We start from the raw sequence: 20,051 nt of genomic DNA, 5'->3' as shown, positions 1-20,051 counted from the left end.
TGATGCAGATAATATTTTTGTCTTGAAAACGCCATTGTATTAAAATTATATTTGGTATTAGATATAACCACGATATAATAGGTCAAGAACAAGTGAAGTCATATTTTTTTTTCTGTATTACTATTTTTTTCTGTCTGTATTTTCTTGTATTACATTTCTGTCTGCATTATCTTGTATTGCTATAACTATGTACTAGAGACTCAACATGTGAACAGTTCATCTATAGGTTAACTAAATGGTTTGGCATTTGCTTCTGTCCAAATATTTAACATATGCAATGGTCCAATTGTTTATATTACTAATTTTCATACATTCTAGAATGTCAGATGAGATTCAGAAAGTGCTAGGATTTGATTGGTTACTGCTGTTTATGCAAGGTCACATTCACCCTTCAACAGTTGTCAAGGCATCCCTGATCCTACTGACCATGCTACAGAGCCAATCAGCAACACAGAAGTTCAGAGAGGGTAGTCTGGGAGGTGGATGGCTAAAAGGAACAGAACCAGTCCTTAAACAACATGTGGGAGTTATGTTAGGTAAATTGATCTTTATAGTCAACTTTCTATTCTTATTTAACATTACAACTTTGGGTTGATAGTTTTGTTTGCTTCTTCTATGTAGGAATTTCAAGTTTAAAATATAATGTAAAGAAAATGATATGTTTCAATTGTATCAGTTTGAAGTCTGATACATATAACAGACAACTTGTAACTTTGCCATTATCTGTTGTTTTCCAACTTAATTTCTTAAGATACCCTTTAAAATCATAGAACACTTTTTTATTTCGATTAGATTTACAGACAAGCTGACTTTTTAAACTATATTATGTTTTGTCTGAATGATAGTAAATGTTTGACACTTTGAACATTTTATTAAAAATAAGTTAATGCAGCATTTATTTTCTCAACTCAGAAGCAAGGAACTTAGTACACTAAGTCATGAAAGCCTGAATATACCCCATACACATGCAATTGAATTGAAAGAGGTTGGTCTGGTTTATGGAATTTCAGACCTCTTTTGTCTGTTCCAATCTTTGAAAGAATACCAACTCATAATAAAAACCAGTTTTAAAGTTTATATGAGTCCCTATGCTCATATGCTGTGTTATTCTATCAACAGGTTTGAACATAGGAACAAGCAATAAAGGTCAGAAAAGGGCCCTAAACAGAGAGGTGTGTCAAGTCCCGGGATTTACTATAGTACAATGGTTGCTACCAAAACATGCTAATGTGGCAGAAATATACTTCATACTGATGGCAATGTTAATGGGTCAACATATTAAAGATCTGCCTTCTGATGTACAGGTAATTATATCATGTGACAGAACTTTACATACTTACTGACATGTTCTGCTAATATCACAATGTGAGAGAGTTTGACTTTAACTGAATAAGTGAACATAAAGTGAACTTTCTTATAGCTGTATTGATGCTTTAGTAAGTTCACAATTATAACAAGACTCAAGAGCACTGCTTATTATTGTAGGTATAAGAAGAAATACTTAGTTAAAATTATTTCATCTCATGATATTGTAACATAGTTGGGAATTATATTTGTCAACATCTTTAAACTGGCACTGTGTTGTCAACTTTGTTATTGAGAGAGAGAAGAACCTAATTTGAGATGACTGGTAGATAAAAGTTATGACAAGCTTTTATCAAGCACAGAATTGACAGTTTAAATTTATGCCAATTGATTATAGTTTTTTTTTTTTCCTTTCAGTTAAACTTGGATCAAGTATGGACAGTGATATTCGGTGTCCCTGCCAGTAAACCTGTTTCAGCCATAGCTAAGGAAAAACAGGCTGAACTGTGTCCTGATGCTGCCCTAGTGTTGCTAGCTCTTATCAGACACATGCTGAATCAGGTGGGTAACAGATATAAAGAGAGAGTTCTTGCAGTGGAAAAACATTGTTGTGGAAATGCCTTGTTTATCAATAAACTAAATACAATTTTTTCACAGAAGTGAACAATGTTAATAAACAATGTGTGCAAGTTTACAGATTTAATAATTTTATGCTTGTATAAAGTATAAACCCTTGGAAAGTAAAATTATTCAGGGACAAGTATTTAGGGATACAAGACTTTAGAAATATAGGCCATGTATAACATTGAATAATTGTTTCTTTTTGATGAACAGCACAAGTGCTTCCAACAGACATTTTTATTAAATTTTAAAAGATAATAAAAACAACTCAATTTGTGCAACTCTTATAATTTTTCAATTAAAACACAGTTGAATGTTTGAGTTTAAATAAAATAGTTCAATTTCAAATCCTCTTTTACAGGAGTCTGACCAGAAATGTAGTACATGGTTACAAGAATACCCAGTAACACTGATGCAGTTTCTGTTGTTTCTGTACCACAACCAGCCAGACTTTATCTCTTTGTCAATCACATCAGAATTTATCTCAGGACTGGTAGCAACACTGTTCCCATCCACCAATGTATCCACAGAAAGTAAAGTGACTACACCACAGGACGAATACATGGTAAGAATGTTCTTAAATTTTTTAATTTATTTCTTTAGAAGAAATGTTACTACATAGAAAGATATTTTAATCATGGCATTTTCTTCAAATACAACAGTGAATCTTGCATTTGTATGTGGAAGTTGACTCATGACCCATAGACACATTCTCCATTTATGTTCATTTTAGTTCAAATGAAAATCTATTTGATTAATGTATTTCAATATCTCATTTCTAGTTAAAACTTAAGTATGATATTATTTATATACACTCAGTCATTCAGAATAGATTTATGAAATGTTTAATGTTATTTCAGCCATTCCCAGATGCAGATGGATATATTCACATAAAAACTCCAGACCCTTCAAGAGCAAGTAAGTATTTCTAGTTGCTGCTACATTTTGTTATTCTAAAATGTTTTACTTGTTCATTCTTGTTTACTGGTGGAGGCAAAAAATGAATAAGATAAAGAAGTATTTGTTCCTCAGGAAGTTAGGGTGAAAATGTAAATATTATCAGAAATTTATTTGTTTGCATCATTTAGTTATGAAGAAAAAGAATTGTAAGGTTAACATAAATGAGCAACTCGAAGACGAAAGTAACCAATATAAATCTTTAATATTGTATCAAGCTCTTATAGTATATTTGGTCTGTGCAAAATTTTAATCTACATAAACTAACATAGTCTGCTAATGTTTTAAAACTCCTCATGGTTTTGTGTCTATCTTTACATTTAAAAATCAAACCTTTGGTATGTCAGAGATGGAGGCTGAGTATCAGTACAAAATAACCCATTTTTATGCCCCATTTATGGGCATTATGTTTTCTGGTCTGTGTGTCTGTCCGTCCATTCATTCATTTGTCTGTTCGTCCGTTCATCCTGTTTCAGGTTAAAGTTTTTGGTTGAGGTAGTTTTTGATGAAGTTGAAGTCCGATCAACTTGAAACTTAGTAAACATGTTCCCTATGATATGATCTTTCTAATTTTAATGCCAAATTAGAGATTTTATTCCATTTTCATGGTCCACCAAACATAGAAAATGATAGTGCGGATGGGGCATCCGTGTACTTGGGACACATTCTTGTTTTCAGAGAATCAGAACAAATTGTAAAATATTTATTCCATATTTCAGGTGTTTTAAGTGAACATCCAGCCAGAAAGTTTGTAGTAGATTTCCTACGGACAATTATACTGGACAGTTTCTCCCAGCAGTACTCTCCTAAACCAGTACTAGATGTGGTTCTAGATGTAAGTCGTTTATATGATATTGCTTTAACAATATTAGAATATGGGCGTGTAATTGGTATTGATGCCTGTCATTTAGATTTGATGCTAATGTTAACAGAGGAAATCAGTAGTATTAACAAACAATTGTAATGGAAAAAGAATTAATTATGATTTTTAGCTCACCTGGCCCGAAGGGCCAAGTGAGCTTTTCTCACCACTTGGCGTCCGTCGTCCGTCGTCGTCGTCGTCCGTCGTCGTCGTCGTTAACAATTTACATTTTAAACTTCTTCTAGAGAACCACTGAATGGAATGGAACCAAACATGGCATGAATGTTCCTTATGAGGTGCTGACCAAGTGTTGTTACTTTGTAGCCGATCCATCATCCAAGATGGCCGCCAGCGGGGGACTTAGTTTAACATAGACCCTATGGGAAATGCATACAAATGACTTCTTTTAGAGAACCACTGAATGGAATGAAACCAAACATGGCATGAATGTTCCTTATGAGGTACTGACCAAGTGTTGTTACTTTGTTGCCGATCCATCATCCAAGATGGCTGCTAGCCGGGGACTTAGTTTAACATAGGACCCTATGGGAAATGCATACAAATGACTTCTTTTAGAGAACCACTGAATTGAATGAAACCAAACATGGCATGAATGTTCCTTATGAGGTGCTGACCAAGTGTTGTTATTTTGTTGCCGATCCATCATCCAAGATGGCCGCCAGCCGGGAACTTAGTTTAACATAGGACCCTATGGGAAATGCATACAAATGACTTCTTCTAGAGAACCACTAAATGGAATGAAACCAAACATAGCATGAATGTTCCTTATGGAGTGCTGACCAAGTGTTGTTACTTTGTAGCCAATCCATCATCCAAGATGGCCGCCAGCGGGGGACTTAGTTTAACATAGGACCCTATGGGAAATGCATACAAATGACTTATTTTAGAGAACCACTGAATGGAATGAAATCAAACATGGCATGAATGTTCCTAATGTGGTGCTGACCAAGTGTTGTTACTTTGTAGCTGATCCATTATCCAAGATGGACGCCAGCGGGGGACTTAGTTTAACATAGGACGTACCCTATGGGAAATGCATACAAATGATTTCTTTTAGAGAACCACTGAATGGAATGAAACCAAACATTGCATGAATGTTCCTTATGCCGTGCTGACCATGTGTTGTTACTTTGTAGCCCATCCATCATCCAAGATGGACGCCAGCATGGGACTTAGTTTAACATAGGACCCTATGGGAAATGCATACAAATGACTTCTTTTAGAGAACCACTGAATGGAATGAAATCAAACATGGCATGAATGTTCCTAATGTGGTGCTGACCAAGTGTTGTTACTTTGTAGCCGATCCATTATCCAAGATGGCCGCCAGCAGGGACTTAGTTTAACATAGGACCCTATTGAAAATGCATACAAATGACTTCTTTTAGAGAACCACTGAATGGAATAAAACTAAACATTGCATGAATGTTCCTTATGAGGTGCTGACCAAGTGTTGTTACTTTGTAGCAGATCCATCATCCAAGATGGCCGCCAGCAGGGGACTTAGTTTAACATAGGACCCTATGGGAAATGCATACAAATGACTTCTTTTAGAGATCCACTGAATGGAATAAAACCAAACATGGCATGAATGTTCCTTATGAGGTGCTGACCAAGTGTTGTTACTTTGTAGCCGATCCGCCATCCAAGATGGCCGCCAGTGGGGGACTTTTGAATGAAATTAAACATGTTCCTTTCCTTATCAATGAGGTTGTGTTGTCACTTTTAGCCAAATTTTATATTTTTTCATATGATTTCAAAAACCCAAGTAGAATCAGGTGAGCGATACAGGCTCTTGAGAGCCTCTAGTTTTGTTGTAATTACCAAACTACTATAATGTACACCTACATCCAGCAAAAAAAAATTTGAGGTGAAACACAAATTTTTAATTATTATATCTAGATTTTTATACTTATAGGCCTCTCCTCATACAATGTCTTTAAAAATTCCTGACAAATGAAACAAGAAAGTTGATTTCTTTTCAATTAGAATTTATAATTATGAAGGGGTACATTACATTTTTCTTTTCTAAGAACATTCAAAATTTCCTGCACTCATTTCTAGAATTCTTCAAAAACATCGTTCTGTTAAATTTATGTATGAAAATAATAGGAACATGCTGTTTTATCTTGATACTGTATTTCAGGCTTCTCCAGACAATGCCAGTAGACAACAGAGACATGAGTTTCAGACAGAGATAATGAAGACTATCATGGAACACTTAGTAGCTGCTGATGTTTTGTTAGGGGAACAAGCTGCTCTACCTATAGCTACAGGTGGTAGCTATGTCAGCATGGCTAATAATGTATTCTACTTTGCCAGTAGGGTTGTGGATAAGTTATGGCAGAGTAAGTGTTCTGTACAATTCATTAAGTTTCAAATGAATTCTTCAAGTTTCTATACTTGAAAAATCAGTACAGTACATTCACAGAAATCATTAACAAAATCGTCCGTCTGTGCGTCCGTCTGTGCGTCCGTTCGCCTCAGGTTAAAGTTTTTGGTCAAGGTAGTTTTTGAAGAAGTTGAAGTTCAATCAATTTAAAAATTAGTACACATGTTCCCCATGATATGATCTTTCTAATTTTAATGCCAAAATATAGTTTTGACCCCAATATCAGGGTCCACTGAACAAAGAAAATGATAGTGTGAAGTTCAGGTTAAAGTTTTTGGTCAAGGTAGTTTTTGATGAAGTTAAAGTTACATCAACTTGAAACTTAGTACACATGTTCCCTATGATATGATCTTTCTAATTTTAATTCCAAATTTAAGTTTTGACCCCAATTTCATGGTCCACTGAACATAGAAAATGATTGTGCGAGTGGGGCATCCGTGTACTATGGACACATTCTTGTTTGCTTCTTTTTTTCTAAACAATTTTGAACACTATGTTGAATTTGATTAATTGATTTAAAGTACATGTACTATCAAAGAAATACACATGCATCTGTTTAATCTACATGTATGTTTTACAGGTGTATTTATGAGAGAATCAAAGGAAGTTTTTGAATTCATCAGCAAGTTGATTGCTCAGGCAAAGAGAAAAGGTATTGTATACTGACATATAAAGAACATATTTCATACCACAATTAAAAAAATATGATTCAATCTTTGATGCTTTAAAAGGGGTCAGTGTTTGACTGTCTTTGCCAGCATCATTCTGTTAAATCTACATATCAGAATCTGAAATTGCCAGTACCGGTATATTTTAGTTCTGCTGTGACAAAATGTAATTCAAATATTTGAAACAAAAGAATGACAGACACTTTTTTTCTGGAAACCATGTAATCTGTAATGATTAATACAAATAAGTTTTAAACATTTATGACATAATGAAAGTCTGTAACTTTTAAAATACTAAAGTAAATGATCAATCCTCCCTCCTAAACAAAAATAAATTTATTGTAAACTCATTTTCTTAATATTTGATACATATTATTCTAATCAGTTCTTCTTAAATTGACAAATATGACTTTAATTATTAGTTCATTAGAAGTAATTACATATACTAAATGATTGTTTCTTTTTTAGCTTCTGGTGTATCTCTGGATCTGATCTACAAATCTTTAAACAGAACCATTCTTTACCAGCTGTCTCGCCCGCTCACCAATGTAGCCTCATCAACAGGTGTACTGGATGCCCTACACAAACTGACCAGTAACAGAAGTCTTGTGTTTGGACCAAACAATTATGATACAGAGTTCCTTGTGTGTCTGTGTTACTGTTTGTTACAACTTACTGAGGATCCAGAGAAAGGGTAAGGTCTTTGTAACATGCTAAATTTTAAATTTCAATGAATGGGAATTCAACTGTGCTTATGGCTATTAGGCTGATTAGAAAATGAAAAGTCATATACATTTACTGCTTTATTTACTGTAAAAGATATTTTTTGCAGGGTCATTTGTGCTATTTCATCTTTTACAATATATAATACATTTTGCAGATGTTTGATTTTTCAAGCATTAATGTGGTCTATCATGGAATTTTCTTAAAGAATGTCACAATGTTTTTAAATGAAGTTTCTACGAAATTAATAAAATTAAATTTCCAAGTTATATGTAATTTTTCTGCTATTTCAGTGGGATAAAGAATGGGGTATACAATTTGCCTAAAATTTTATCATTCATCAGTATAAAAAATACTGCTTTTTCAAAAACAATCAATGCAGATAGAGAAAGCCCCCAAAAAGTCAAGAAGTCCAGTAAAGTTCTGTACAACTAAAGCACTATGTTAAAACTTCATCAATTAAAGTGAAGAGAACATTGTTACTCATTAATTCTTTTTAAACAAGATTTCTATTTTTTTTACAACAGTTACAGGTAAGTAAATCATGTGATAAATGATTATCTTAACTGGATACATGTATAAGACTCACTCACCTTGCTTTAATTGCTTATTTAATATTGGTATATTTATAATCTATACTGTGACAGTTTACAATCACTTTGCTGTGTTTTCTCACTTGTTAAGGCTGTGGTACTCAAGTATCCATTGTTCAAGTATTCAAGCTTTTTCACATTTGTAGCAAATATATTATAAATACTGACGGCAAAAAAGTGTTTTGGTTTTAAAATTAACGGTGCATTTGTAGTGTATATATTTCACCTGATCTAAATTGTAATCGCCTTTCTGCTCAAAAGACTTATATCCATGTATATATTTATATACACTCTCTACTTTGTCACTGTTAACTACAGCTGCTGAATAGTATTTTCTATAAATGAAAGATCTTTGGTATGCCCTTCTATCCTTTGTCTGGTTACAAAAGAATCAGAAACTTATCAAACATGATTTGTAATCAGGACTTGCTTAAAATGTACATGTATTATCAAATGTCCTAATGATAAAACAAACCTTGGCTTTATGTCTAGCAAAGTTACTTAGTTGTCAAAGGGAAGGGACATTTCAAAACAAAGTCAGTGCAACAAATTAGTTATTGAGTTCTTTGTTTTAATTTGATATTTATTTGATTTGTTTACAATTTGTTTGAGGGATATTCACAAACAGATTTTTTTGTCTCTACCATTGGATTAAGACATGAATAGACAAAAATGATGTTTACTTTCATGGTGATATGGATATAGTGTTCCAATATAAGAAATAAAAATGTAAACCATATTTTTTTAAATAACTACACAGAAATTGTAGAATGTAGTTTTATATGAAAGGAATGTTATTTTCTGAATTGATCAGTTGTTATCAGTGCATCAGATTGTGAATCTTTAGTTGGAGTCTTGTCAAAAATAATGTTAATATCAGAAACATTAAAAAAGGGACAGAATAAGTTTTAATCAGTAGATCATTATTTTCAGGTCAATTAACTTACATGGAGGACAAGCTATGACAACAACATGGCATGTAAACTTAGGAGAAGAAGATCCTTACAACGATTTTGTCATAGAGGGCAGTGCAGTACCAGAGGGTCATTTGTTGGTCTGCAAAGCATCAAAGAGAGTCTGGGAAGAACTATATGCACACAAGAAACCTGTAAGTATTTGTAGTTCACTTCACTCATACACTAACATTTGCAAAGCTTTAAATGTGTATAGGACACAATAGGACACAATATGACAATAAATAAAATATATCTTTTCTGGGTATATACTATACAAAGACATGTGTAGGGTTGAAAAATCTTACTCATCTTCATCTTCAAAATAATTGAGTGTAGATAATTATTCTGATCTTTATTGTATTATTTTTTTTTATACATCTTTTACCTATCTATTTGCAGGCTCTAGAAGAAGTATTTAAGACACAGTTAAATAATATTGACTCTATGAGTACAGACTTCACATCACCAGATTTGAATACTGTCAGGTAGGAATATTCATGATTCGCTATAGTGTTTTCAACTCATAGGTATTGGCTAATGGTTATATCTTTTTAGAATAAAATTAGGTTAACCGCATGATAAAATATATCGTTGCTGGGCTTCCAAAACGTTGTGAATTACAAATTTTTCAAGAAAAAAAAATATCTCACAAACAGGCTTTGAAAATTTTGGCAAAATGCATGCTTCCAAAATGTCGTATGTGAACTTGAACATTTTTGTGAATACCAATGAAATAAAAACTTTGACATTTCTGTATTATCTGAGAACTTAAATTATTTTCACAGAAATAAAGAAATGTATAATTATTTTATTCCCAAAGCCATTATACAACGATTTTCAAGTTTTCATACAAAATTTTGGAAGTAAATTTTACAAACAACTGACATTGGCAATTTTGTAATATGTCTTATTTCAAACATTTTGATTGGTCTAACTGTATGCTATTTTGTAATACAATGTACCAAAGATTTCCTCCTGCCGAGACCATTGGTGTCAAAAAGTATTTTTAGCCAAAAAAGTCATATACCACATTTTGGAAGCCCAGCGACGATATTTAGTACACACACAACAACATGTAGATTAATCTTTCAATAATTGATTCAGTACAATGACTTGAGTGTGTAGGTAAAGGTAATATCTTTGCTAATACAAATGTTAATATTTCAGAGGGTTAATACAGGAATCAGCTTCCAAAGTGTGGGTCCAGTATGTTGAGAATGAAAGAAAATGTAACTTCTCTTACACAGATAGAATACCAGCTCAAATACAATCTGTAAGTTTAATTCTCTTACACAGATAGAATACCAGCTCAAATACAATCTGTAAGTTTAATTCTCTTACACAGATAGAATACCAGCTCAAATACAATCTGTAAGTTTAATTCTCTTACACAGATAGAATACCAGCTCAAATACAATCTGTAAGTTTAATTCTCTTACACAGATAGAATACCAGCTCAAATACAATCTGTAAGTTAATTCTCTTACACAGATAGAATACCAGCTCAAATACAATCTGTAAGTTTAATTTGTACCTTACTTGGATGTTTTTTGCTGAATATTTTAAATTATGATTGATCCAAATATAAAACAATCTTCTCGGCTCTGTATATTCTTTAACAATATAATTATTCCTGGATACCAATTTATGTGGATTTCGTAGATATAGATGAATCACTTTGACAAAGTATAAATCAACTATGAGCTGATATTCAGCCTTTGGGAAAATAACAAATCAAAATATCTGAATTTTTCTCAATCCTTGAAAATTGGTACTCTTGAATCCCAAGTTTTTGAAATGGCTGCTATGTTTAAAGCAAAATACATCAATGAGTGCGATATTCTGTGAAATTTCTTTATTTATATACAACATTTATTTTTGTTGCTCCATAATTAAAAACATTTTTTTTTAGAAAATAGCAAAAATGGGAAATGCTGTTCTGAAGTTTTCAGTAAGGAAGAATAAAAAAGATCTACCACTAAAATCTTCTCCCTCATCTACAGTTCATATGACAGTAAGTATGTTGTTCATTGTAATTCTTTAAAATAGTCGAATAAAAAGTATGTTGTATGGGTTTTTTTCCTTCACAAGATAGTTTTAACAAATATAAAAATATTAAGGACATTTTACTGATCTTCACAAACTTGTTAAAATTGATTAAGTCACATATTGCTAATGACTGATTTTATAAATCGTATTGCAACTTTGTATTTAAGGTTAGTGTTTATATTTTGTTTTATAAACCAAAGATATTATCGTAATTTAAATGATGCAACTTTAAAACAATTGATTTCCATTGAGTTCCCTTATCCTTGAATTTAAAATGTTATTTCTTTATTCTTTTTTATTAGGACTACATTTCCTGGACATTGACACACATGGCAGTAGTCAGAGATTTAGTACACTTACAGTTTCAACAGTATCTTCAGGTAGGACAGTAATCTAATACTAGAGGCAACTATTACAGTTACATTGAGATTTTAACTTGTATCCCTTATATAGTTTGCAAATGTAAATATTTAAGGAGAATCTGTTTTCAATTGATACAAGCATATAGACCAATTTCGATTTTTTTTTAATTAATGAGTTATACCAATGGACCCAAGTTTAAGCACCGTAAATAAGGTTATTGAACAGCTCGTACTGTATAGTAATAACTAAACATTGTGACATAAAAAATGTACACGAAAATGCTGGAATTTGAAAGTCTTCTATTGCATAAAATTTAGAAAGGCAGATTTTTTTCATCATTTAATAAGATGAAACACTATTAAGCTGAGGGATATACATTTGACATACAATTTTATTAAGCTGAGGGATATACATTTGACATACAACTTTTATTACAGGGACATGAACACATGGAGAGATACCTGGTAGAAGAATGGGAACAGTCTGAGAATGAGTTATTAAGAGAGAAAGGTCTATGGGGTCCATATGTTGGGTCCAGGTTTGACAAATGGTCGTTAGATGTAACAGAGGGACCATGTAGGATGAGGAAGAAAATGGTGTTCAATGATTTGTTTTACACTCACTATCCTTATAGACCTGATTTGGAGAACAGTGTAAGTCCCTATATGTAAGCTAGGGAATGCAGGTTCTGTTGAATTGGAAAGTGTAAATAAAAAAGAAATACCCAAAAAATAAATGTTTTTTAATCTTTTCTTTCTTTGTGTTTGTAATCATTTATATGGGGGAAAACTATGTGTCTATTAACTATAGTTATTTTATTTTGCAGCCACTGAAGTATAAGGTAGCAATGTGCATAGACAGTAGAGAATATTATGAGAGGTACTTGCCCAAGACATTGATAGGATTAGGCAATGAAAAATTGCCCATACAGATTGGTACAAATGTTGGCAGTGGTAGTGAAGACAGTGCAGAGGAAAGGTCACCTGAAGGTCAGTATTAAAGACGAGAAGGATTTATAAATAAATTACCTGTGTTATTAGTAAAACTTGTTATTACTACTGTTGCTAGTAACAGACATGTAACATGATGGTAAAAGCAAACCCCCAAAAATCACTGGTATTCAAAACCTGACTTAGCTGATATGTGATCCCTGATCCCTTCAGGTTGAAGATAGAAATACATTTCTACTGACCAGTTTTTTGGCATGTCACTCTCTAGAATTTACTGACTCACCCAATTTTTTTTTATGTTATAGGTGAATGAATAATGCTATTGATTTTTAGCCTGTTTCTACTTTAATTTTAGTCTTGTATAACTCATATCTAAAATCAGATATAAAGAATCATAAAACAGATATTTGACATGTTTATTATATTACAACTTTGTTTCCAGATATTTTGCCAAAGTTAGTACCTAGAAAATCAGATCAGAAATCCACCGATCTGGACGAAGATTTAGAGGAAACAATTACAGCTGATAACAATACAGAAACAGACAAAACAGATGGTCCTATTGAAGGACAAGGTGATCAAACCGATGGTAAATCTGATAATCAAACAGATGTACAAACCAACAGCAAGTCCGATAATAACCAAGCTATATTTAGGATTCTTGGGGAAGGAGAAAAGGTATATTTTTATTCATTATACTATTTAGAAACTGATTTTGTTTTGATAGTTCCAATTTTTTTGGCACCAGATTCTCATTTCGAAAAATAAATGTCTATTCAGTGATACATGAGGCCAAAATATTTGAAAATCTAAACTTATTTAAAAAATGTAGATCTTATAAATCAATAAGGACAAAAAGTATAGCCAAAGCCAGGCTACAATTTAAGAAAAATCTATGAAACCAAGAAAAAGTTTTAAATGTGTTAATTATTCATGGAATGTCATTTGAAAGTTGAGACAAGTTTAATTCTTTCAGATCACCAACATTTTCCGATGTGCCAGGATCCAGGGTTTAGACACAGCAGAAGGATTGTTGCTGTTTGGGAAGGAATACTTTTATATTATAGATGGCTTGACCATGTTAAAATCTAGAGAAATTAGAGATATTGACAGTTTACCTCTTGAGTAAGAAAATTATTTAATTAAGATATTATATATAAGATTTTAAGAAATGGTATTTGAATTAATTTCCATGCAAGAAAAAAGACATTTCAGAAACAGCAACTTGGATGACCATTTAAATCATTCATTTATTCAAGAAGTGTATTAATTATCAATACCTTGATATAGAAGACTTTTTACTGAGGATGGCAACAATTTTTAATATTTTATTATGAGAAAATTAATTTAATTGTTATAACTATATATTTAATGATGTTTTTCTTCATTTTCAGCCTTCATGATCCTATCATACCATCTAAGGGATCCTGTTCACACAAGCGAACGTAAGTATTTTATACGTAATTGATTTGAAAAACTGTTGAAGACAGATTTTCATTGTAGTGTTAGGGAAATTTCATTTGGTATGATTTTGCAGAATAATTTGATTCTTTCTTACTAAAATAAAAACCATATTAATTTTAATCATGAACTGTTAAATACTGTTGATCAATAGTGCGTAACAGTAAAAATGGCAGATAAAATGCCTTTCCCACTGAAAGGAAATGAAGGATTCCCAAGATAATATTTAATAAGATATGATTAATTTGAAATCAAGTACACTATAGTAGTGTTTAAGAAAACTGACCAAGGTAATCAAGCATTTGAAAGGGCAATTATGAATGTCACTAGAAATGCACATGGTAACTCAAAGAATGAAGTGTACACAATAACTGAAAACTATAGGAATTAAAAATGAAAATTTCACAAGTCAACAAATCTTAAAAAATACTTCAGGAAGCCATTCCTGACATTGTGACAAGTAACTAGTTCATGTTCTGGTTCTGAATGGAATATAATGCTATATCTCAATTACATTGTTTAATCATATATCTTTGGTTTAAACAGGAACAGTAAATTTGCTTATGATGATATCAAGGAAGTTCACAAGAGACGGTATTTGTTACAACCAATAGCAGTAGAAGTCTTCTCTTCTGATGGAAGAAATTATCTATTAGCATTTCCACGAAAGCTAAGGAATAAAGTCTATGCAAAGTAAGTATGACACATAGACAATTGTAAGAAAATCAGTTGAAAGCTATAGCTAAAAGCATGGAGATAATGGGGTGCAAGATGTTTGTTCAGTAAACAGTAGTGGCTGTTCAGTGAATTAATTCATTATTTTTCCTGCATATAAAATTTTATACTAGGATTTCAAAATTTATCCATTTCTGGCATGTGATACATTATAATGCTGTTTTATATCAACCTCCTCCTGGTTGAAATTATATATATTTTAAACCGTAAATTGAGCACTGCTATTCTCTAAAACATACAATTAAAGGAACAGATTTGTAATAAATAGCTTATTTTACCTCTTTGTATTACAGATTTATGTCAGTGGCCAATGAGATGACAGATAATGCTCAGCAGTCAGTATCAGGACAAAAAGTCGGAGCCAAAATTGAAGCAAGGTAAAAATAATTCCATTAAATAGTAGAACTATTGAATGGGTCAGCTTAGAGAAACATGGAATAGTTTGATGGATTTAAAGAATAAAAGTTACTTGAATATGATTGAAAAATTGGTGTTTAACACTACTTTCAGCATTATTGTGTTTTTTTGAGGTGGTCAGTTTTTAATGATGGAGAAGCGGCAGGGAATCAGAAATCTTCAGTGTGAAATCTGCCACATGAGTGATTCCAAAACACAACCTCAGTGTCGATACAGTAGTTCAACTACTTTAACCACTCGGCCACCAAGGCCCCTTTTACTTGAATATCAAAAAATTATATATGTTTTTAGATAGATCATTACTTACACAAAATAATATTTGAGATACTGACTCTTTTCAACATTTAATTGTTATGATGATGTTTATGCAATAGAAAGATCCATTGTCAAAATAATGTTTTCTCGTTTCAGTTCTGGTTTGATAAGTTCCTTTATGGGTGAGAAATCTGTTACACAGAGATGGGAGGTAATTATTTGTTGATTTTATTATTAAAAGTAAAAGTTGATATGCTAATTCAGTATGCTTCATCATATTACATGCAATTTACCCGAGATAGAGTACTTAGAAAAACTACTAGTTTGGCAAGTCTTGAATTAACCAAATATAAGACCTCAATCTTTTTGAAAGGGAATAGTTAGGCAAAGTAATGTTATTTATCGTTTCGTTAAGAGTGCAGAAAACTGTCAAAACATTATAAAATTTTCAAATTTTGTGAATTGTTCAACATTATAAATGTTTATTGTCTCTAGACAGTTATAAAAATGTTAATATTTTAATTAGTTGATATAAGTATGTACCCGTATGTGTGATACTTTGAGTCATTTGTAGAATTGTGTTTTATATATAATCTTGTGTATTTGTAGAGAGGAGAAATAAACAATTTCCAGTACTTAATGCACCTGAACACATTAGCTGGACGTTCTTACAATGATCTGATGCAGTATCCTGTCTTTCCATGGGTTGTGGCAGATTATGATTCTGAAGTAAGTTTAAACAGTTTCAAATTATATTGTTGTAAAATAAACAGTGTTACTATAATGATCTTCAAGCTGTTCTTTGAAAGATAGATTGTATATGCCAGGTAACTGGAAATTTGCTTAAATTTATCATTGGCATATTTGTCTGGTTATAGTCTTATTTATTTATTCAATGACAATTTGCAAGACAGTTTTGATTCATTAGATTTGCTATTAAATTCATAAATAAGTCCATACCATTCATAAAGAATATTTACTGAAGAACAGTAGAAACACACCACTACTGTTCACTTGGATTAAAAGAGTCAAGAATGAATAGATGTGTTAAAAATTTATTGTTTTCTGTATTTCAGAATTATCATTATTCAATTCTCATTTTTTTTACATTCAAAATTAGAAAAAAATATGTTTTTAATTTTAAACTGTTGGAAAATTTATAAGAAAGAGTGTTAATCTATTTATTTTCAGGAATTAGATCTGTATAGTGAAGTTACATTTAGAGATCTGGCTAAACCAATGGGAGCACAAACACCAAACAGACTGGGACAGTTTAGAAAAAGATATACTGACTGGGATGATCCTCAAGGTAAGTTCTCAAAGAAAGTATTTTCTTTTTACCAAGTGTTGTTTTAAATGTAATGAGTATAGCCTCTGAAGTGAAGTTTATAGTTTAAATGACATTGTGTACCTCTTGTTATATGTTTTAATTAAAGATAAGTTTTAAAGTTTCCTAAAAGAACATGACTGTATCTAATGAATAGAGAGACATCTTGTTTCTGCAACTTCTTTGACAACATTGACTGGATTTCAATGAAACTCCTTTGTAATCCCTTTATGTATATCAAATTCTGTTATGGACTTAAAACTCATGGTGTATGGTTTCACTTTAAAAACACGTAGGCGGATCCAGGGGGGCCCGGGCATCCCTTCTTCGTGGGAAAAATTTGGTTGATTATATACGGAATCATTGAAGCATGACTGGAGCCCCCCCCCTTTAGGTCAGTCAGGCCCCCCCCCCCTTAGGAAAAGTTCTGGATCCGCCACTGAAACATGAATTTCCCTTTTAGTTATGGTACATTTGTCTCCCCTCATTTCCTTGTGATAATTTGAGCACAATAAATTCCTGCCAACTTTTAACCTAAGTTTGTTTTTGTAGGTGAAACTCCACCCTACCACTATGGAACTCATTATTCTTCAGCCATGATTGTAGCTTCTTATCTAGTCAGAATGGAACCATTTACACAACACTTTCTCAAATTACAGGTATTTATTTACTTTTTAGTTTACTATATATGTTACCTATATTGTAATGTCCAGTAACATTGAATTCTGGTGAACTGACTGTTTAAAATTTGAACTTCGTTCAAAAGGGTTAGAATTAATTCAAAAATGGATGTATCCATAGTATGAAGATTAAAGTTTTATAGTAGATTGCAGTTCTGTTAATTGGGCTCTGACTGTTTACTAGGGAAAAAATACAACATTTTAGAAATCTAGTCTTTACAATCCACATATGTCAGTAATAATAATGTCACATATACTTTAAAAAAAATATCACATGTTTATTTGTCTCTTGTTTTCAAGGATGTAGTTTTCATTGAATTGATATGAATTTCTTTTATTTGAAAAAAAACATGTATGTTTATTGTTGTAGGGTGGTCACTTTGACCTTGCTGATAGAATGTTTCACAGTATTAAAGAGGGATGGTGTTCTGCTTCCAAAAACAACATGGCTGATGTTAAGGAACTTATTCCAGAATTCTTCTATCTCCCAGAATTCCTTAGTAATTCTAACAACTTTGATTTAGGTATAAAATAATTCAGAATCATTGACATTAATGTCAGCTGTATGTCTATAGATCGTATGAGATACAAACAATCTATTTAAATACATTTGGATATATTTTTGTCTTTTGTCATCAAGATGATCCCCTATTTGCATGCTAGTGTAAATTACAAATCAGATAATAAAGATGAAATGTCAAGTCATAATTTTAACTTGAATATCAAAATAATAAATATGAACTGTGATTTTTTTTACCAATGAGGAGCTCATGCCCAATCATGCCATACATTGCTGGAAGGTGTAGATAAGCTTTAAAGAATTCGTAAAACAAATTAAGGAAGAATCGGAACTACAATATGATGTAAAAAAAAACATTACAATATTGAAAAAGTAGATTTAACATATGGTTATTTTTGGTTTGTGGAATATTGATTCTAACATTATTAAATAGGGATGAAACAAAGTGGTGTACAGTTAGATAATGTGATGCTTCCAAAGTGGGCAAAAGAAGATACAAGGGAATATATCAGAGCACATAGAGAGGTATGACAATATTATGATAACACTTGATATTGCAGTGTGTATGAGATATTGCAGTTTATAAGCACTAAATAGTTAAGCCCAATTTTACCAAGAAAGTGATTATGATGGCAGATGGGTATTGAAGGTATGGATGAAAGGATGATATATATCAATGAGACAGCAACAAAACATGATTAACAAACACCTGTAGAGGCTTTTAGTTGGTAAACACCTTCTTTTTATGACAGGGTGGAGTGGGGGTAAAGGCTAGCATGCCACCATGATATTGACAGACAATTTTATATTGCTCCTAACAGATCATTCCATAATACAAAGCTCATCATATTATTTATATCTGTTGTAGTTGCCTTATGGAACCATATAGGAAGTCATACCCATTTGACACTCATTCTAGCTTGTTTTTCAATGGCAGAAAACAATTCTATAATTTTACATTATTTCATGAATCTATTTCAGGCCCTTGAGTGTGATTATGTGAGTGCCCATCTACATGAATGGATTGATTTGATATTTGGTTGTAAACAACAAGGCCAGGCAGCTGTGGAGGCAGTTAATGTGTTCCATCATCTGTTCTATGAAGGGAATGTAGATATATATAATATAGACGATCCACTAAAGAAACATGCCACCATTGGTTTTATAAACAACTTTGGACAAATACCAAAACAAGTGAGCATTAGACTAGCATTTCTATTAAGTAATTTTATAAATTGACTTTTCATGATTTTTTAGGTAAAGATTGCATGAAATGCAATGAAAACCTTATGTTCCAAGGCTGATCACTACCTTTTTTTATCATAACATTCTAGACAAACTATCCATGAATATTTCCAGAAATTTATCGATGTAATATATGCTCAGATATTCAAGGCACAAAAATGATGGTTCACTTGTCAAGAAAATTGCATAACTTTTGCAAGGTGCAAGGTGCAGGAATCTAATATCTGTTCTAAAAATCTGAATTATGTCATTGTTAACCTCTTCTTTAAAAATTGGAGTTATCTTCCTTTGTCTAGAATAGCTGTTAAACCAACAACAGCAATACAATACTTTGATTTTACTTCCCACTGATAAATTGAAGCAATCTTTACCGTTCAATGCTTTCAAGCACTTTGATTATACTATTTTTTTGGCAAACATTTTCTCCTGCTATTTTATTACGCCATGAATTAAAAAAAAAACCATACTGTTGTTGCATCAAAGTTAAAACATGAAATAAACTATACATACCAATTGAAAAGTTTGATTGATTACTAGTAGCTAATTTAACTTGTAAACTGGTAATTTAAAGATTGGATAGTAGAAACTGTCATTATGCAAATTTTCTATAAATAACACATTTTTTATACTATATAAACAGCTGTTTAAGAAACCTCATCCACAGAAGAAGTTAGCTTTAAGACTTGGTGATGCCATACCAATGGGACCACTACCACCTAATGCCAATGATAAGTTATTTTTCCACAACGTAGACAATCTCAGACCAACAAAACAAGCAATTAAAGGTATGTACTACATAATATAGTAACTTTGTAAAATATAGTAATAACTTATTCATTTAATTGTTTTTGCCAAAATTGTTGGTTCAGTCACATGTGAAATTATCTGTTTTTCTTCGACTTGAATATTACAGTACCTGGTTGCAACCAATATAATAAAGTATATTATTGG

The 20,051-nt window shown here is 31.9% G+C and overlaps 1 protein-coding gene across 3 annotated transcripts in view; it reads left to right on the top strand.

Moving 5' to 3' along the window:
* LOC139488209 (WD repeat and FYVE domain-containing protein 3-like) overlaps positions 1-20,051 on the top strand; it is a 74,625-nt gene that overhangs the window by 43,334 nt on the left and 11,240 nt on the right. For all 3 annotated transcript variants that reach the window (XM_071273668.1, XM_071273669.1, XM_071273667.1), the window contains 29 exons: positions 319-536; positions 1,120-1,304; positions 1,723-1,866; positions 2,288-2,491; positions 2,787-2,844; positions 3,603-3,718; positions 5,913-6,114; positions 6,739-6,810; positions 7,295-7,520; positions 9,076-9,250; positions 9,498-9,583; positions 10,266-10,371; positions 11,011-11,112; positions 11,450-11,527; positions 11,948-12,163; positions 12,337-12,499; positions 12,903-13,138; positions 13,437-13,585; positions 13,855-13,905; positions 14,468-14,614; positions 14,950-15,033; positions 15,485-15,539; positions 15,938-16,057; positions 16,520-16,637; positions 17,208-17,314; positions 17,706-17,859; positions 18,289-18,380; positions 18,837-19,049; positions 19,741-19,885. In XM_071273668.1, the coding sequence (XP_071129769.1) occupies positions 319-536; positions 1,120-1,304; positions 1,723-1,866; positions 2,288-2,491; positions 2,787-2,844; positions 3,603-3,718; positions 5,913-6,114; positions 6,739-6,810; positions 7,295-7,520; positions 9,076-9,250; positions 9,498-9,583; positions 10,266-10,371; positions 11,011-11,112; positions 11,450-11,527; positions 11,948-12,163; positions 12,337-12,499; positions 12,903-13,138; positions 13,437-13,585; positions 13,855-13,905; positions 14,468-14,614; positions 14,950-15,033; positions 15,485-15,539; positions 15,938-16,057; positions 16,520-16,637; positions 17,208-17,314; positions 17,706-17,859; positions 18,289-18,380; positions 18,837-19,049; positions 19,741-19,885 (4,022 nt within the window). The remainder of the gene's footprint in view (positions 1-318; positions 537-1,119; positions 1,305-1,722; positions 1,867-2,287; positions 2,492-2,786; positions 2,845-3,602; positions 3,719-5,912; positions 6,115-6,738; positions 6,811-7,294; positions 7,521-9,075; positions 9,251-9,497; positions 9,584-10,265; positions 10,372-11,010; positions 11,113-11,449; positions 11,528-11,947; positions 12,164-12,336; positions 12,500-12,902; positions 13,139-13,436; positions 13,586-13,854; positions 13,906-14,467; positions 14,615-14,949; positions 15,034-15,484; positions 15,540-15,937; positions 16,058-16,519; positions 16,638-17,207; positions 17,315-17,705; positions 17,860-18,288; positions 18,381-18,836; positions 19,050-19,740; positions 19,886-20,051) is intronic.

This window comes from Mytilus edulis, chromosome 9 (genome assembly GCF_963676685.1).
Source record: "Mytilus edulis chromosome 9, xbMytEdul2.2, whole genome shotgun sequence".
In the NCBI taxonomy this organism is placed as follows: domain Eukaryota; kingdom Metazoa; phylum Mollusca; class Bivalvia; order Mytilida; family Mytilidae; genus Mytilus; species Mytilus edulis.
Note: the sequence above shows the minus strand (reverse complement) of the source record. Positions and strands in the feature narration are given on the sequence as shown.